The sequence below is a fragment of the Melozone crissalis genome, unplaced genomic scaffold (genome assembly GCF_028551555.1).
Source record: "Melozone crissalis strain CALT ecotype California unplaced genomic scaffold, PUWL_Pcris_2 ptg000042l_1, whole genome shotgun sequence".
In the NCBI taxonomy this organism is placed as follows: Eukaryota; Metazoa; Chordata; class Aves; order Passeriformes; family Passerellidae; genus Melozone; species Melozone crissalis.
In genome coordinates this window covers 30818290-30838494 of record NW_026535820.1, presented here as the reverse complement: position 1 = coordinate 30838494, position 20205 = coordinate 30818290, and the positions used below count along the sequence as shown (strand labels likewise).

At 42.9% G+C, this 20205-nt stretch overlaps 1 protein-coding gene across 6 annotated transcripts in view; it reads right to left on the bottom strand.

The window, feature by feature from the left end:
• Positions 1 to 10057: 10057 nt before the first annotated feature.
• CARMIL1 (capping protein regulator and myosin 1 linker 1) overlaps positions 10058 to 20205 on the bottom strand; it is a 189972-nt gene continuing 179824 nt past the window's right edge. For 4 of the 6 annotated variants that reach the window (XM_054284676.1, XM_054284678.1, XM_054284677.1 and 1 more), the window contains 4 exons: positions 18413 to 18646; positions 15643 to 15777; positions 13917 to 14063; positions 10058 to 11110 (listed from right to left, as the gene is read on the bottom strand). In XM_054284676.1, coding sequence (XP_054140651.1) covers positions 10974 to 11110; positions 13917 to 14063; positions 15643 to 15777; positions 18413 to 18646 — 653 coding nt within the window. In that variant the 3' untranslated portion in view covers positions 10058 to 10973. The remainder of the gene's footprint in view (positions 11111 to 13916; positions 14064 to 15642; positions 15778 to 18412; positions 18647 to 20205) is intronic. The other 2 variants (XM_054284680.1, XM_054284681.1) reach the window with 1 other exon arrangement.

The following is a 20205-nucleotide window of genomic DNA, read 5'->3' as shown; positions in this document are numbered from 1 at the left end:
GGCTGCCTGTCAGTGGTGGCCTCATGTGCCCCATGGTAGCTGCCTGATCTCCGGCGTGGGATGAAGGCACCTGGCACTGCTCCATGGCATCAAGATCACTTTTTGGGGTCATCTCTCTTCCCAGGACCCAAAGCCCATCTGCCCCAGACAGGGAGCATACTGATCCAGGTTTTTAGGAAAGAGATGTTCATCAGTTTCTAACATGGTTTGCATGGCTGATAACCAACAAAGTCCCCTGGTATTATGATCATGACAACTGGTTTCTTACTAATAATATCTTTAATAAAACTAACTTGAGGAAACACTACCCATGATTTGAAATATTTTGCAAGTGAAAGCACCCTGCCATTTGGCAGAGATGGAGACGTGGAGATTTTATGGGATTAGATGCAAAGCTCAGGACACTGAGAAGAGCCTCTCACACCTGATTCTCCCCATGCTCTCACAGGAGGAAGAGCAGGCAAGAAGTAACACCTTATTTTAACTACCTGTATTTATCTGGCATCTCACACAGTTCCAGTGAAACCAGGTCCAGTTTGGAGACAAAAAAAGACCTTCAAGCTTAAAGGGCTTTCACAAGAGGACTTAAAGGACTTTCATTGTTACCTGCGCATGAGGATGTGGCTGATAAGTGCCCATCCATCTGAGCATTCTTGTCATCCCAGGCACTCTCAGTGCTGGCAGAGAGGGATTTTGATTTCATACCATACCTGCAAAGGGGGAAAAAGGAGCAGAGATGATGGATTCCCCTTCTGACTGCACCAGCTAAGCCTTTGTTCTCCCCACAAAATCCTCTACTGAAATACCCTATAGATACAGGGGACACCACATAGATGCACAGCTTAGCTGTTCTGCCCCACCTCAAGTACTGCACACAATGGATTTAAGGTTCTTAGGAGTGGAATTGCAAAACTTAACTCGAAGTGACTGGAACCAGCTAAAATCCCAGCCTGCAGAGAGAATGTGGCTATCCTACTGCATGCCTAAAATGTGTTCAGCTTCTCCAATTGCTTTAGGTGACTCAGCTAAGCCTGAATGAGAAGAAAAACAAACTAACAAAAAACAGCTCAGAACAATTTTTACTCATCCAGCTGGACTTTCTGTGGAACACTGTAAATTTGAGAAGAATATTGAACTGTGGACCTAGTGGCACTAGTATTAAAGCAACACACTGAAGATAGCTTCTGTGTGTGCAGCTCATGTACCAAACTCAGCAACCACTCTGCCTTGGCTTATTTCCTCAGAGGAATAAATAAGAGTTAGAAGTAGGCAGTATTTTAAAAAGTAATGAACACTTTTAAATAAGGACTTTGGCTTCAGCTTTGTGCTGTGCAGTAAAGCTCAAGGCTGAAGAGCTCAAACCTGTGTTTTGAAAAACTTAAAAAAAAATTAATGTGCTTCAGTAGGACCCTTGAGGCTGGAAGCATTTGCACAACCATTGCCTGGTCCTGCTGTGGGTCAAGGAACCCTCCGGCTGAGGACACCTGCAGTGCTGTTTTATTAAGCTGATATTGATAATAAATAATAAATGGCAACTATTGCCAAGTAAAGAGCAAAATAAGGAGCCTGTGGCCAAACCCCCAGCTTTGCAAAAAGGCTTCATCAAATTCTACATGGGAAAACATGGATAAAAGTGCAGATTGTTGATCTGGAAACAAAAATGAGGGGCAGCTGACAAATGCCTCATTCTTTGGGCCAGACTCAAAGTATTGATGTGAAATGAAACATTTGGGTTTTCATGAACAGACTAGGGAACAACAAACCTAACCAAATATTTGGATTTGTGGTAGGACTTTGCTCCTCACCTTTACAGAAAAAAAAATCCAAATACATGCACAGTTAAATGGAAATAATTTTCCTCATCAAATGGCTTCAGCTTGCCTCAGCTTTGCTGGAGATACTGAGGAAGCCAACATCAGCCATCAGCATTTCATCCTTCACTGGGCAGGTGTTTCACAGGTGGTTTGGGTCCCTGCAGAAAGCTGCAGCCCGGATCCTCAGTGTGCCCCGTTTTCCCCAGACCCTGGTTTGTAGCTGGGTGTGGGAGGTGGGTGTGCTGGCTGAGCTGCTGTGCACTGCTCGGGCTGCCAAGGGTGGGGATGATGCATTTGTGCCCAGCAAGGGGTCTGTGAGCATCCCAGCAAAGGAAAATGCTGCAGGAGCAATGAGAGGCAAACTGAAAGGAAATCAAAATGGAAATAATACAGTCAGTGAAACCCCCTACTGTTCATACAGCTTCTTGGAAATCAAGTCAGAGATGAAGCTGTCTGCTGCAGAAAAGAAATAGACTCTTCTTTCCAACCCATCCTCAGATGGGTACAAGCTGCTTATTAGCAGTAGAACCCCCACCTTCCAACAAGGATGCCTTTCTCTTGCCCCTCCTTCCATCCTGCTCCCTCCCTCTGCCCAGAAAATTCCTGTGCTGGGCTAAACCCTGGGTCCATCTTTCTGGCTCACATGGGTTTCAGGGTGCAAAGAAGGGCAATGACAGTTCAGGTCAGGTACTGATGGATGCGGTGTGACACAAAGACTACCATCCCACAGACATTTCCATCCACAGATTCCCATCAAAGCTAAGTTTCTCCAGCCTCCCCAGCCAGCCCTCCAAGTTGAGGCTTCCATCCTCTGCTGTCTTCTTCATTTTGGACCAGCAATAGGATCCATTGAGTGTTACAAGGAAGCAGACAACCTCTTCCCACAAAGATTCCACTGAAATGAGGGGTCAGGACATCAGAAGAGATCTGAGATTTCCCAAAAGAAAAGCTGATGTTTCCCCCAGCTACATACTTCTCATTGCTACCCAGGGACTGCAGTCTCAGTTACAGTTCAAGACTTTGATCATTTTAGTCTTTGGCTGGAATTTAATGTAGTCCAAATAAAGCCTGGGCTGTACAGCCTCCACAACACTCTCCCCTCTGTTAGGTCCTACTCACCTAAGCAAATGGGAAGGGAAGGAGGCATTCCTGGAGATTACAGAGTTAACTTGACTCCTCCATTCAGTGAAACCAAATTGGATTTGCCAAGCTAGCAGCCCCTCTCCTGCCTTCCCTGGCTGGTATCAATCTAATTAAATACTTTTTCTCCCATGCAGCTTTTTTATTCTCAGATCAACTTACTGGAAAAGCAGAAAAAACAGACTCTGAAGGATTGGATGTGGGGTCATCTGGCAGAACTCATCATAAACAGCCAAAGCAGCATCAGCACAGAGGCATCAGAGCAAAAACCTCAACTCATGGCTGGGAAGGACAGTGGCAGCCTATCTGCTTTTCCATGCAGGCTTCCCAAACATGAGCACTTGGAACCTGCATGTAATAAATCCCTGGGACAGCTGATGTAGAGGTGTCAAAGGCAGAGCAGCTTTCTCATTAGGAAGAGACTCTATCGGCAGGAGCCTCTTCAGTTTGCTGTGGGACACAGTGTAAGAAATTAAGTCCTGTAATAACAGATCCCTCATAATGACAATCTTCTGTGCAGAGACCCACAGACTGCTTTCTCTCTACTCAAAAATACAGCTCTTCAGCTGTATTTTCACTCTTCAGCTTCTTGGTGCTGAAGAGTGAACTCAGCACCACAACAATGCTTGTTGTTCTCACAGTGATTCCTCTTTGGTACTTGGCATGGAGGGAATTTTTACCACAGGACACTTGCAGCCCCTGCCCCTGCAGGATCTCCCTGATGCAGCAGGAGCAAGGGCAGGTGAGAGGGCCCAGGGCGGGGGTGAGCTGGCATTCTGGTTCTGGGTCCTGCTCAAGCAAGTGCCTCATCCTGTGAACCAACTTGTCCCTGGCTGCTTAATCAGAACTGGCAGCTTTATCCTGGACTCAGAAGAAAAACGAGCTTTATCAGGAGCTCAGCCATTGCCCTGCACCAGCCTTTCTCCATCAGCTGGGATTTCTCTCGTCACCACGTGACCCTGGAACCTCCAGGGCATCTCACAATCCTAAGGGGCACTTGGATGCAGTCCTCCCACTAGGCTGCTTTCTAGCAACCTGCCATCAGCCAACAAATCACTACTTGATTTGTTTCCCTGCCTTGCAGATCACCCTGAAGCCTCACTTCTACATTTCTTCACCCATTTCGATGCCTGTTCTCCAGGTCTCTGAATACACAAACTCTGCGCAGCTCTGGAAGACTGCCCTCCAGAGCTGGAGAAATCTCAGTTTCAGGAAGGAAAAAAAAAAAGACTTCCACATGCAATGATAAGAGCAGCAGTTTAAGATGCCAGTCACTGGCAATGCCTGCTGAAACAAGGCGCCATCATGGCCTGAGGAACTCCAGGAGCACTGTCTGTCTAGTGAAGCTCATTGCTCTCAACCAAAAATGGGCACACCCCTCTCTATTTCCCCCTGCTGCTGTGAAGTCCTGCCCTGCCTGTGGTCAGGAGGCTTTGGAAATGCTGGACACTAGTGGAGGGCGGCTCAGGTGGCTCCAAAGGCACTTGCTATGGTGCTGGCAAGAGTCCCCTGTTGAGAGGAGGCATGAGGAACTGCAGGAGAACGAGCACAGAGATGAGTAGGAAAGCTGTGAAGGTGCCTGGCAGATCTTCCTATGATCCCTTACTTCTGGGATGAGGAGCTCATACATTAGAAGGAAAGGTTGGCACCTTGTATTTATGTTGCAATTTCCAATAATTTGAAAATTTGCTTTCAAACAAATTGAAAATTGCAATTTTCAATTGCATTTTCTTAGGATGGGGAAAGACTGCTCTGCTTTCCAGGCCTGATCAACAGGAGACCAGCATTAAATGATAATCTGTTACTCGATCTGTGCTGTTTGTTACTCCTCTGGCTCATGGCTCCAAGAGAAGCAAAGGACAGTGTTTCCACCTGAAACCTTCCCCAAGCTTCAGCACAAGGAGAGGATAATCTCCAGACGTGGGACTCAGGCACAACCCGCCCAGTATTAGCATCCCTGGGCATGAGGAAAGCAGCGCAGCTCTCATGAGTTTCAAACAGGAGCAGAGCCTTCTTCTATTTTCCCAAAAATTATTCTCAGTACCTTATTTTGTTTGCAATAGGAGAGAGAAATCATCTCCACATTAATCAATTAATAAGCAATGGTGGTGAGAAGTTGTGCTGGAGGGAGCTCTGAGCTAAGTGTGGTGGGTTACACAGATTTGTGACTAATGGGCTACATTAATTCCCAATTTGTCTCAGCCTGGATGGCTGGCTCTGGCAGAGGGGGAAGATTTAGGATGATTAGAATTCCCATTTTAGGAAGCAGCTATTTACTGTTGTTACTGCACGTCAGGGAATACTTTAAAAAGCTCAAAATGTATCAGTCAGATTTTAGCCTCCTTTAGCAGGGAGTGGGAAGTAGGTCCTGCAGCTGTGGTACAGAGCTGTCTGAGTTCACACTGGCACACAGCCACAGCCCTTCTTCAATGCCTCTCAGAGAGGGAGACGCTCCCACTTTGTACATCAGGGGTGAAATTCTTTGCCAGCAAAACCTGAAAACCAGATTTAAGAGCAGATAAGAGCAGAGCAGCTCCGTCCAGAAGAGGGTTTTGCCCCCATTTCCTAAAGGTGGATCAGTTAGGAGCAATTCTGAACTGAGATGCTCATTGTAAGACCCCTTCCAGGGCAGCATTTCTAACTGGATGACCAGGGCTGCTGGTCCTTCCCTCTTGTTTGCTCACACAGAATGTTCACATGCTTATGTGCATGGGGCAAAGCAGAGGGCCTTGCTGTCACCTCAGATGCTGCCTCCCCTTTGCTGTTACCCCTAAATATGGTAAAGGCAACTGCTGTCTTGTCTGACAGCAGTCATGGCCCAGGGACCAAGCCATGGTGTCACACATAACCCCAGCTGGAGCCTCTGAGCCCTTCCTGTGTGACCAGACTGTGCAGCACAGCACTGTGGAGATGCCCTCAGCTGCAAGGGGAAGGAATGCCAGCAGCATGCCTGGGAGGCAGGCCACCTCTTCTCCCATACCAACCTCTGCTCCCACCACTGCCAGCAAGCTGCTAGCACAGCCCCAGTGTGTGACAGGAAGGAACACAAAGCATGGGTGATACTCAAAGATTATGGATGCCCTGGGAGAACAAGTTAGCAACCCTTTCCTTCAGTAATACCTCTGCCTGATCTCTGTTCAGTCTCCCAGGAACTCCAGGAATCCTTGCCACTGGCAGCCCACTAAAGCAGCTGAATGTGGCTTCTGGGCTCTGCCCCTCACCCTCCCAGAGAAACACATGGGCCAAGATAGGCAGGGATCACAGGAGGCCACCCCCAGAGCAGCTCAAGCAGCAGGGAGGAAATGAGAAATGAGGGTTCTCTCAGCTACGCACCTGCTTGGAAGGCACACATCTCATGGAAAGGCAGCACCCACCTTCCCTGCTCTGCAAGGATCCCCCCAAACCTCCTGGCTTGGCTTGGCACTAAGGGACAGTGGTTGTTCCTTTCCTGAAACACACTGGCATTTGCCCATGGTCTCTATGAGCTCAAGATACTGAAAGTAAAAGTAATTATTTCTGAAATGCAGAAGAGGTACAAGAGGGGTGCTCTGGATGCAACATGAATTCTTTTCAGTCAGCCTGATAGTGCTGGATGTGCCAGGCAGAAAGTAAGTAAAAAAAATGAAAACCTTCATTCCTCCCCACCCCAAAGCCACACACACAAAAAGCCAAACCCCAGGCCTTCAAGAGCTCTCACTAGCACTCCTTTATAGTTGTTTCTCTACCACTCAGCCTGCCCACAACACACTGATGGCTGGAATAAAGACAAAAGGCTTTCCATAACTAATATGGAAAACATTGATGTCTAATGAAATCCTTATAATCCAGCAAACAAATGTTCCAGCACTAAAGCTTTTCTTCTCCTTAACAGCACAAACACATGCTTTGTCTACAGCATTTGTGTGGTTCAGCATTGTGGATTTACTGATACTTGGGTGATGAGCACACACTACTGCTGTGGTTTTTCACAGCACGAACAGAACACTATCAGATAACTGATGAGAAGAACATCAAGCACAAGCAAGAAATCCTTGGCAACTAACTGCTCTGGAAGTTATAGACTATTTTAAATTTTTGTCTTAATACCACAATCCTTGGTGTAATTTTCTTCAACTCACAAAAGCAATAGAGCAAAACTTGTTCCATATTTACGATTCTCAGAATTTTGTATTTCTATGACCCATAAGAATAAAAACTGGAGTTTATTTATTAAAAAATTAATTCTCATTTAAAGTACAGGTATTTGAAGTTTTCCTTTGCAATTTATGATTTGTTCATACTGATGGCAAAAAAAATCAAAAGATATGTGAATACAAAAATGCTTTCTTACTAATTTTAGATAAATACATAATTTGAAGGCAGAGCAAAACCCAGGAAGGAACCTCCAGCCTTGAAGACTGCTTTACAACCACTTTGTAGCCTACTTTTAAAATTAAACACCTACCAAGAGCTTCTAAGATGTTTTGTTTTGACTTAGAAGACCTTAATAAGGCAAAAAGAAAAGTGGCAAGTTTCCCAACACAGAAGGGAAAAGAAATCTTGTGATTTCAATGGGATCAATTGGGAAAGCTTTGGTGCATATCACAGCACTTAATGGCATGCCATGCCTTTTGATGGCATTCACTTTGGCAAAGATTTTTTTTTTAAGTACTCTTGCCATGTCCCTCATATGTTCCCCTCCAAGTTCTGTCCTCCTCCTTTATTTTTCCCCCTGCTTTTGCAACATCTGTGAGCTTAGTTTTGGTCTGTTTTGGTCCTTTGCACTGCTCCTAATTTCGTCACAGACCATTTTCTTCTAGTCACTTGATTTCCCAATTCTTTTTTTCCTTCACTTTCAATACCTTTGATGGTATCTCCATTACAGAGTGTTCCCAAGCGCTTCTTTTCTGTTTTGGACTTCAGCGGGGATCAATTTTGGCAAGCTTTGGTCCATGTCCAAGCACTTGATGGCAAGCTATGCCTTTTGATGGCTTTCACTTTGGCAAAGATTTTTTTTTTTTTTAAGTATCCATGCCATGTCCCTCATATCTTCCATTGCAAGTTGTGTCCTCCTCCTTGAATTTTTCTCCTGCTTTTGCAACATCTGTGAGCTTAGTTTGGCCTCTTCTGGTCCTGAAAGGCACCAAAAGGCATGGTATGCCTTCGAGACCAGGGACATGCAACAAGCTTGCCCAATTAATCCCCGTTGAAATCTTGTACATCTCAAAAGAAAAACTTACAAACACTCAGGAAAGGAGACATGGTCAAATGAAATGCAATTGAAGAAAATCCCAAAAAACCCAAAATTCGGGAGATTTTGTGACTACAAGAAAATGCTCTGGGAGGAAATCAGGAGCAGTGCAAAGGACCAAAAGAGGCCAAAACTAAGCTCATAGATGTTGCAAAAGCAGGGGAAAAATTCAAGGAGGAGGACACAACTTGTAGGGGAAGATATAAGGGACACGGCATAGATGCTTAAAAAAAAAATAAAAACCTTTCCCAAAGTCAAAGCCATCAAAAGGCATAGCTTGCCATCAAGCGCTGGGACACTGGGACATGGACCAAAGCTTGCCAAAATTAATCCCCGCTGAAGTCCAAAACAGAAAAGAAGGGCTTAGGAACACTCTGCAATGGAGATACCATCAAAGGAACTGAAAGCCAGGGAAAAAAAAAAAATTGGATAATTTTGTGACTACAAAAAAAATGCTCTGGGAGGAAATCAGGTGCAGTGCAAAGTAAAAAAAGAGCCAAAGCCATCAAAAGCCATCAAAAGGCAGGCCATATGCCATCAAGTGCAGGCACATGCACCAAAGCTTGCCAAAATTGATCCCCGCTGAAGACCAAAGGAGAAAAAGACTTCCAAACATGCTGGAATGGAGATACCATCAAAGGAATTTCAATTGGAGGAGGAGAAAATAAGAAATTTGGGTAATTTGGGAAATTTAGTGACTACAAGAAAATGGACCGGGTTTATATCAGGACCAATGGAGTGCAATGGACCAAAAGAGGCCAAAACAAAGCTCACAGATGTTGCAAAAGCAGGGGAAAAATAAAGGAGGAGGACACAACTTGAAGTGGAAGATCTGAGAGACATGGCATGGACACTTAAAAAAAAAAAAAAAATCTTTGCCAAAGTGAATGCCATCAAAAGGCATGGCATGCCATCAAGTGCTGTGATATGTACCAAAACCTTGCCCAAGTGATCCCCATTGAAATCACAAGATTTTGTTTCCCTTCCCTTCACCAAATCTCCTGATTTTCACTTTTTTTTGGGTTTTTTTCAATTGCATTTCATTTCAGTAATCTTTTTTTCTGAGTGTTTGTAAGTCTTTCTTTTGAGATTCGCAAGTTTTCATATCCTTTTTGGGAAGGGAAACAAAATCTTGTGATTTCAATGGGGATCAATTGGGTAAGCTTTGGTGCAATGTCCCAGCACTTGATGGCATGCCATGCCATGTCCCTCATATGTTCCACTTCAACTTGTGTCCTCCTCCTTGATTTTTCCCCTTGCTTTTACAACATCTGTGAGGTTAGTTTTGGCCTCTTTTAGTCCTTTGCACTGCACCCGATTTCCTCCCAGAGCATTTTCTTGCAGTCACTAAATTTTCCAATATTTTGCCTTTTTTTTTGTTTTTTTTCAATTGCATTTCATTTGATCATATCTTCTTTGCAGAGTCTTTGTAATTGTTTCTTTTATCTTTCAGAAGATTTTCTTGCATGTGCACAGGGATGAGATTTAAAGTCATCAGACAGGCAGGTATCTGAGCATTTTTGTCTTGTCAAGAAGGCACAAAAGGTCTAGAGAAATGGCTCATGGGACAGAGTTATTAAACCTGTTTCGTTTTGTTCTTTTGGGCCAAAGTTGAGAATTTAAATAATAGGTGTTTCTGGCTCAAAGAAAGGTTATTTTTCTGAAGATTCCAATTGAGGAGAATAGTGATCTTCCTTCAGTATTTTTATGATGTGCATGAGTCCTTTTCAGCTGGAATAGACACTTTACTAGAAGCAGAAAAATTAAACAGGTTTTGTCTTAACTGCACACTTTGCCTATGTGACCCAATGCCAGCATTTGAAGATCAGAGACCATCAGACCACAAACAGTTCTGTAAAAATGAAGACTAGTATTTCAGTTGTAAAATCATTTTTTATTGTTACAAATATACATATGAATAAAATCCCTTCAACCTTCAATGTAAGTGGGTCACCGTGAAATTTGCATCCCCTCCCTCAAAAGCTGACATGTTTTTACAGATGTTGAACTATGTTTCTCATAGAATTACACATTGAAATGAAGCTAATATGCAGACAGAACCAAGGAAGGCCTCCAGAAAACACCAATATTAATAAAATTTCAATTGCTCTCATTCCAATCAACTATATACATTAATATACGAATGTGGAAGCATACCATGGTTATACATAATCCAAATTCTTCTCTGTTGTGCTTTCTGACAGTACACAAATGTAAGCGTTGGAGCTTTATGTACAGTAGGAGAACAGGAAGAAAGAAGCTCCCTATGGGAGAATGTAAAAACCATACCCAAGCATTTAATATATATAATCTATACAAATTATTTTATTAGTGTGCTCTTTTAATATAATTACAATGTGCAATTGCATACCGCAAGAATATATTTATAGGTAAGTCACGTGCAGATCTGACACATTTACATTCAGCAGTACAACACATTACCTGCTGTACAGTGTATTAGTGTAAGACAGTGTCCAGTTAATTTGCTTTGCTTTCTAAATGCCCTAATGCAGGGCACTCCTTGTAGCTGCTTCAGAGAAATTCAAGTAGAATACATGAAAGTATAGCTGGCTTTAGGCAAAGGCATGGAAAGGAATGCCTTGCACTGTACACACCAGAAATTAGGGACCGAATCAATGCCAGGTGTACTGTAAGTCATGATTGGAAGATCAGGTTTTCTGCAGAGAAATGTACCTGTGATGAAAGAGCAGCTGACTAAAAGGGCTGTTGATTGCTGAACCCTGATTGTTATGAAAAGCTCTTGCGCTACAAAGCACTTGTACTGATTGCTAAATAAAAATAAAATCTTTATCTGCTTCTTCTCCAGAGTCACTGGACTTGCTTCCCTGATGGCCGTCTTTACTTAAGGACCTCTGCTTCAGTTCCTGGAACTCATGAGACTGCTGCCCAGGGCTTCTTTTTGCAGCTGCATAAAACAGAAACAGGATTTACTAATGATTGCAGAAGAGAAAGGAAGAAGAAAAAAAAAAACCAATTAAAAAAGTCATTAATGCACATGGGAGCTGCTCCTGATACCACTGAATTAATTTGCACTAGGAGGAGTAGCACAGGCCCGTTGATTCTTCACTCCAGAAAAAGGTGAGAAGAGAGAGTCTGAGCAAGCTTTATTCCACTGGTTGGTTGGCTGGCAAGCAGGCAAACTTGAAACATGACACTCAGTATTTCACTGTGACATGGATAAACATTACAGTTAGAAATGGCCTGGAAATTTTCTTCTTATCACACCACTTCCAAACCAACACAGCATTTTTTTTTTCATGCTGGGATGGATCTCATACAGTGCACTCCTGACGGCTTAGGTTGATGGATGTGCCAGCTGGGCATCCCTCAGACCAGTGAAGCACATCTCAGGCAGGCCTGTCTCCCCAGCAGGACACATCTGTGTTCTCCTTTTTGACTCAGCAGCTTTAAACAGGACAGATGTTCATCTCAGCATCCAAGTTACCCAAACTTCTTCTCCCTGCTCCTCTACACTTCCAGGTCCCAATGTCCTCCCTGTCCCTTGATAAGAAGGACACCCATGGCTCTGCACCTTGCTTTGCTTGGCAATGGGGTAAGCAGGAGGCCATATTCACTTCTCATGATTTAAATGCAACAGTACATATTTTGTTCACCCAGCACTCTGAAATCTCCATAAAGCCAGGGCTTTCTCCAAATCTACAAGCTTCAAAATAAATTGGAAAAGAAGGTTGTAAAACCTTATTAAGATTCCTGACCTAACCAGTGGCCTACAACTGCTGTGGTAACAAGATTGTTGTACACGTCAACCAGGGTGACCTTACCCAAGGACTGATAGCATTACAAATCTCATACTTGCACTTGAAGTGAAACTTCAAACACACAGTGGCCCTTAAATGTGATCTTGCTGCAAGTCACCTCACTTCACTCCCACAAAATTAAATGTTGTCTTTACAAGACCTTCTTTGCTCCACCATTTCGGGTAGGGATGGTCGGCTTTGGTTCACACTGATCCTTGTTCCTGACCACTTTTGTGAATACCTCTCTTGACAAGGCACCAGGAGCTGCTGTGGCCATGCAGCACCACCTCTCCTTCCCCATGTACCAGTCACCTGTAGCCTCCCCCCACCTGCAGGGAACAGCCTACCCTGTCCCCAGCATGCAGCTCCAGCCCCAGCAGCAGCCTGCCACTGACCATCTCTGCCACCATTTCAAAGTGTGGCAGGTTGTGTCACGGACTGCCAGGAATGTGGGAAGTACAGAGAGGGATCTCAAGGCAGCCAAATAGTTCTCCTGAATCCAAAATACCAGTTTTCTCATTTGTGCTAGCCAAAAATGCTGTAGGGCCAGCAGCTACACACACTCTGCATTCTTATCCTGGCATTACGAGCTGGGAAACAGGAAGGGATTTTGAGAAAAGTGTTTAAAGCCATTTCACAGAATTGGAGAGGATTATCCTGTAAAAATATTCAGGCATTTCTACCTTCCAAAACACCACTGGTTTTCAAAGAAATAGGTGCCTGGAAATTTTTTGAGTCATCCTTGATACCAGTACCTCCTAATAATTACCTGGCCTTTATCTGGCCTTCACTGACTTCAAACAAAACACAAAACACATCCTGCAGCAGCCATTTTAGTTTATGATCTGATAAATATAGGTAAGTAGTTTGCCTCATAAATGACTGAAAGATGTATCAGGCATTTAAGTCCACATAATGCAAGCAGGCTTCTGTCAGAAGAGCTTACCCTTGCCTTGATGAAACCGTACAACACAGGTGACCTGCAGCAGTCTACAGCAGGAGCCCAGCTTACAAAACTTTGTCAGAGAGGTATCTCAGAATGAACTAAAATACAACAATTTGATTATGATAGGGAAGGGAGATTCCCAGTTTGGATGGACTAAGTTTGATTTTATAATACAAAAAGGATAAATTTTGGCCTGAGGAAAGGTTATGTGATGTCTTAGAAAAACTGCGGGTAAATGGAATTGCATAAGATGTTCAAATACACAATTAAAATACTTTAGAAAAAAAGAAATTTTGAACAACTGTTCAAACTAACCATTTAAGATGTAAAGAAACATAAATATGTACCATTTGAGAACAGGAACTTTTATATTTTAAAAGCACATAAAAGAAAAGAACATTTTAATAGCCTACTGAATGAGCTCACTGTGAGTAAAAGCTGCTCCTTCAACTAACAGTGCTGGGCTTGGATTCTTTAGGTGGTATTTTTCTTTGCTTTTGCAACTGAAAATCAAAGTAAGAATAAATAATCTGATTTACCCAGTTCTCAAATGGTTTTGTGAGTGATGCGCTGAAACTGGCACTAACAATATTCAAGCTGAAATGTTTCTTGAAACACTGAAGTGCATGATCTTAGAAATGACAGGTGTGCAAGCACAGCAAGCAGCAGCCAGCCTACCTGCAGTGTGCCAGTGCTGCTGCACTGAGCAGTCACAGATAGCAGTGAGTGCTCTTCTGCAGAGGGGCTGCATGTGCTAGATGGGACTGGTCACTGGAGTTGGCACAAAGGAACAATGCACAAAACATGTTTTATCTGTAAATTTTTTCATGCCATGTAAATCCCATGAGGGCAGAAATATGATTAGAATCCCATGAGATTTTTACCTTTCTCATAATGACAGATGACAAACCCAAACCCTTCTGTGGTTTCTTTGCTATTACCATTTCTTAACAATTGTTAGTGCCAGTTATCAAGCACCACCTTGATGAAAAATGAAAACTTCTAACCAGAAGTTGGCTGTGCCATCCTCTGCCCAAGCACATTAGCTTCCTCTTCTGCACTGGTAGAATACTGCCCCGGAGTGGTTCTCACGCTGCCAGATGGCTTGGCACAGTCAAGAGCTGCGTCTCTTTTTTGACAATTTCCTGTTTGCTCTAGCAAGGAAAAGGATTTGTTTATACTCCTAAGCTGTTATGCAGGCCCAAATACAGAAGGTAATATGAAAATTTTCACTTATTCAACCTATTTAATCAATTATTCAGAGAGCAGTAATCAGTATGCCAGTTGCTTGTTTAAATATAATCCAGATATCTTGAGGTGTTGGTAACAGCCTCACCGTGGAAAGAGGTGTGTTTTCAGATTGTTCCGTGAAGTACAGTTAAAATCATCAACATAAAGCTATTTTACAATCAAGTATCATCTAATTTGTACCTTTATTTCACAGGAGATTTAGTTTTCTTACTAACTCGGACAGATTTGCAGTGATTTACCAGTTGCAGAAATAAATTGAATGTGCTAGCCTGAAGAGAGGCAGAAAGCAAGGACAGAGGAATGGCTAAATGAGGAAGTAAGACAGCAATGAATAAAAAAGAAAACATGAAAAGGAATAAAAATTAAATAAACAGAATTTACTCTTTCCCAAACAACTTCATGCAAAGCCCAGCAGCTCCTCAAGGACCTGGCAAATCTAAACTATTATTGATAAAATATGTACAGTGGCATATAGAGCCAAATAGAAAATTCTGTGTTTGACTGGACAGGCTTAAAGGAGCAAGAAGTAAGAAAGCACAATGCCTGACTTCTGTTGCTTTTGGCAATCTGGATCATCTGAATGATGACAGTGGGCTCTGTAGGCAGCACAACTTCTCAGTCTTCACAACCCAGCATTATGTAGCTACCTCAACTCAGTTTTTCCCATTTTATGCTGTGAAAATCTGCTGTCAGAGTGTGAAAGGGCACCCCTTTGTTTCACAGCTTAAGTGATGGGAATCACCTTAGATGTCTTTCTTGAGGAGAGACCCAGGCAGGAAGACATCTCACCCCCAGATTTCAAACATCATCACTTGTGCCAGCTAACACCATACTGAGCAACATTCCTGTGACTACTTCTCCACGTACCCTATGCTATGAGAGGAAGCTTGAGCTCTTCTAAGAATCAACTCAGGGCATGAAAATGCATCAGCAAAAGTAGAAATTCAGTGCACACATGAAAATCAGCAAAGAGAAGAGAGCAGCCTACTGCTGTGTATAAAAGATAGCAGGTACCAAGCCTTGCCCTGGCACACAGAGACTCTTGCCCAAAGATGGGGAGGCAAACTCAGTCACGTGCAGAGACCAACAGAAAGGAAAACAAAGAGAGCAGTGGGCTGGCTGCAAGGAACCAAGTTGTGGCTGCTCCCCTGGAAACATGCTGAATCACAGAGCTGCATTTCACACTATTGCATGAAATTTCACATTATTGGTCTGAACATCTTCGTTCAGACCAAACCAACCATAAATGTACACATGAATCCCTTAATTGTTCAGTTACGTTATTAGTACCCAGGGATTAATGGTTTATTTGATTTGATCAAAGGTAGGTGGACAAGATGCTGAATAGGTGACCAGATACATTTTCCTTGCTTTTTGCACCATCAAATGCATAACCCTCTTCCCTTCCAGGAGAAAACAAATTAGGAGATATTGAAACATCAAACTTCACTAGAAGACAGCAGGTTACACAAATACTCCTACCTTCTTGAGAAAATGATCTGACTGAGGGGCTGCTCTGACCATCCTTTTCTTTATCAGAAGGAACTTTCTTCAGCACTGGTGGAAGTAGGGCAACTTTTGGGGAACTGGGGCCGGAGGGAGACTCTGGAGCATCCTCTGTGGAGTACCACAAACAAAAGGGTGAGAAGGAAAAATTGTATCTACACTAAAGCTCACAGAAACAGTTGTTTATGATAGACCAAACCTCAACACAATACACAAACAAAAAAACCCACAGAACCCGTGTCAGAAAAAGAAGGATTCAGGAATTTACATTACAATGTGAGAACAAATTGTATGGACCTCAGTCCAGGTGAAAGACTTTTAGCAGTTAAATAGAAATTCTCAATTTCAGCATTTTTCATGTGTGCTGCTATTGTAGTACAAATAGAAATCTAATGTGACCATGTGATTTACCTGCAAGATATAAGTAGCAATTTGTATGAACAGCTGAAAAAAAATTGGATTTCTGGAAATATTTGTTCTAGTTATATTTTTGTTGTTCTGAGACATAATAAACTCATCAATTTAGATGTGCTGTTTCACAATGATAAGGTCTAAAAGTGAACCAGGGGAAAAAAAAACATCAAAAGCATTACAGAACTCTGCTTCCATGAATAACTTCCCAGAGCATAACACAAGGGCATCCATAAAGAGTTGCTAAAAAGAAAAAAAATACTTCTATCTTCTGGACTGTGAGAAAACCTGAAACTTAAATCCATAGTTTAAAACCATCTGGATATCTAGTTTCTCTAAAAGGCTGCATTTGGATTACGTAAGGCAAGCTAACTACCATTTTACAGTCCTTGGAGGAAGACCTTTTCAGTCTTACACTCCACAGGCCTCATTTGGACAGTAGGGAAGTACAGCCACAGTAGATTTTTAAACTGCTTTTAAGTTTGCTTTTCAAGAAGTAAACAGTGGCATGTGTACAGAACAGAGGACCTAGGAAGATAGGTTGGCATTGACAGAAGAACAAAAGGAAGTCAGAGTATCATCTGTATTATGCATTTGTAAAAACAGTTAATTCAGTTGCATATTAGAAATTAATCAAAACTTATCTCTGCTAAGGAGAGACCACAAAGAGTCAACTGTTTCACTCTCAGCACAGGAAAGTCATGAGCTTCCCAAATGCAATTTGGTATGACCAGATACAATAACTCTTGGACCTTCTCCATGCATTTGATATGCCTGTGAGGCCACTTGCTCAGGAAAGCTCAATATCAACACAAGGAGGAGCACAGTGACTGGCAAACATAGCTAAATACAGACTTTCAGTCTTTGACAATTTGTGGACATCTGAGCTGTGCTCCTTTGCACTCAGATTACTTAGCAAAAAATTTGCTACTATTTGTGTGGCCACAGTGCTGGAAACAACAGCGAGAGCAAGAACACAGAAAGGATGATTGCTTGGTTTTCTTCATCATGTTGCCTGGGCTTCCTTAGGCAGTGGGTTACTACAAGTACTAGGACAGAAGTTAGACTGCAACAGAGCTGTGCTGCTTTTACTATCAACCAAAGAGCTGGATTATGGGTAAATATTAATTACTCCCTTGTGTTAAATCCACAGTATGCTCTCTCTGCAGGAAATAGGAGCTGGCAGAAACAGACAGCTCAGGTCTTTCTGACTGCCTATTTTACACACTGAGCACCTGTAAATAATCCATGCCCTCCCTGTTGCATTCATCTTCATGAGCATCTTACCTGACATCCCTCACTTTGATGACTGTTTCTAAAATGGTCAATAAAATAAATGTAAATCCACCTAAAATCTGAAGGCGATTTTGTATGTGAACAACCTTCTGCCTACTGGAGTGCAGAGACTAAGGAAGGCTCAGGTTTCACATCAAGGGCAGGGAGGAGGCCGTAACATCCCTTTGATTCCTCATCCTTATCAGAAATTACATCATTCTAAGGTCAACAGTGGTTATGGGAAAAGTCAAGAGGGCTGCAAGCTCTTGCAGATGGCCATGCTCATATTTTTCACTCCCTGGCAGTTAATGAGCTGTATTTGCTGTGGATACTTGGCAAGTCTGTAACTAGCTTTTAATTCTCCTCAATTGCAGTGGCTGTACTTTGGGAAGAGGAGGTTGTGGCACTGGCCTATTAAACAGCAGACAGACAAATGCATGGGAGATGTGCTGAAACATTTCCCACTATTGGAACCCTTAGGATAATATCTGGGCAGAAGGCAGTCTTGCAGGGTTATAAAAGCCCAGCAGCAATTATTTTCAGTCAAAAGCAATAAGGAAATAAACAAAGGCTAAACAAGGAAAAAGTAAGAGACAGCTAGTTTGTACAAGTTATTAAGAAACAGGCACTTACTTGAGGGGCTAAGGGCAGCCTGCCCCAAAACCCCAAGAACTTTAGTATATAGAGCCAGGTTTTTAGAGAAAACACATTTATTTTTGTCAGTTTGTCAGCCCTACTACAATAGGGCTTTGATGCTGAAGTAGCTTTCTGTGCTCACATCTTCTGTGATAGCAGGCTAACCCAAAAACAGCTCTGTCACTGCCACTACTGCTTCTCACACTTTACTCTTGAGGATCACAGATTAAACCATTTTAGTAAGTTTATTTGAATTAGGGCAAAAGGAGGTGGAAAAGAAGGATGTGAGTCAAGAGCATGGCAATGAAGAACCTGTCCCTCTCCTTTTAACATCTGTTCCAGATGTGGCAATGGCTGTCTCCACCACAGCCTGCACGAACAGCACCCAGAGCTGAGGATACAACTGCCCAGAAGAGCTTCTCACCAGTACGAGAGGCAGAGCGTGGTTTCTGTGGCACTGTGGGTCGTCCTGCCAGGCTGGGCTTTGTTGACTGCAGTGGGGGCTTTGGACTGGTTGGTGTATTGGAAGAACTTCTTGCCTTTGCACCAGCTTCTGCCTTTGGTTCAGCTTTTGAATTTTTTTCTGATGACACCGAGATGGAGTCGCCTTTATTCGATGCAAACCGACACTCTGGAAGGGTCTGCTGCTGTTTAGGCACTGAAATAAACAGACACATAAAATAAAGTCTGCTGCAGCACGGAAGGGTCCATGCACAGCTATGGTGTGGAAAACACCACCACAAGCTAACACATGCACTGCTATGTGGAAGAGCATCCCCTATGTCTTATTCAAAATCACTGCAAGCAAAACCTCTAAACCTGCTAATTTTGACATGTGCTAAGATTTGTGATTCAATTGCCCAAGACAGCAATTGTATGCCCCTCTTTTTAATATATTTGAGATGATGGCTAGCTGGACCTTATTCCGCCTTCATATTTCTAGGAGCAGATGGCACAGCCTACCTGCTGAGGAAACAGTGATGGATCAGTGGAAAAAGCTGCTCCTGACGGTTTTGTGTCTCTACAGACAAAAGGTTGGGTTTCCAAGATCAGCAGAGAAATCCTAGCCCAGAAAATAAATCCCAAGTGTATGACCAGCAGGCTACATCTTTTTATTTGTTGCTTTTAGCAAGCTCTAGAAGAGATTTTGAAACTCAGCCCAGATCAAAGTATTCTTTATACAGTATTTTGATTTGTCTAATAACACTGTACATGGCTTACAGTTTCCACACATTAGTAAGTTTACCAACATGATGTTTATCCCAAAGAAAGACCAAAGTATTTAGAGATCAATTTACAGTGACTTGCAAGCAGTAAGTCAGTCCCATCTAGCTGTGCAAGCTGGTAGAAAGCCTGCTGGACTCCAGGTTGCTAACAAGCAAAAAGCCTGCTCTACTTTCCTACTCTGCAGCCTTCAGGAGGTAGAAAGTTTATATCTAGCAGTTTCAATGATAATCTTGGAACTTGTTTCTTAGCCTGGACTTCAAACAGTTTTCACATCTTGAATCTCAGAAGAGAATTTCAGACTAACTGAAATGCAGACAGGTAGCCTTGGTACTTGGCAAAACCAAGTGTGTGCTCACAGATGCTGACTTGACCTACCTACCTGCTATTCCCATCCAGAAAGCCTCAGAACATGGAAGTGCTGAGCAGAGACATTTTAATGGCAGTGGGAGGAAGGGAGGGAGAGTGTTTATACAGTTTGCTGCAAGCCAATCTCCAGTATGTTTTTCCAGCCTATGTAGCTGTTTTCCGGCCCAGCTGGAGTTAAACTCTGGCAGAGCAGACAGCTGTATGGTGCATAGAGATGAGTGTGAGTGTGTGACAGGGAAAGTTTGTGTCTGCACACGTGAAATACCTCCTTGCAGCAAGAGAAACAGCGGGAAACCACCTGCACCTGTGTGTGTGTGCATACAAAAGAAGCAGGCAACATCCACACACAAAGCAAGGAATAAAACCCCCAAAACTTATTCTCCTTCAGAACCACTAGCTTAGTTCTCCTGTAACAATATTCAGCAATTTTCCATTAACTTTCTTTCTTTTCTTCCTGACCTCAGGCCTTCTAACATTATTAGAGCACAGTAATTTAAAATAAATTAGCCTAAGCCAAAGACTAACTGTAGCTGCAACAATGAAAAGGAGCCTTGGGGAGCTCTCAAGCAAGACTGGTAAGGAAACAATTGACAGCTGGAGGCCGAAAGGAAGGGGCAAGCACAG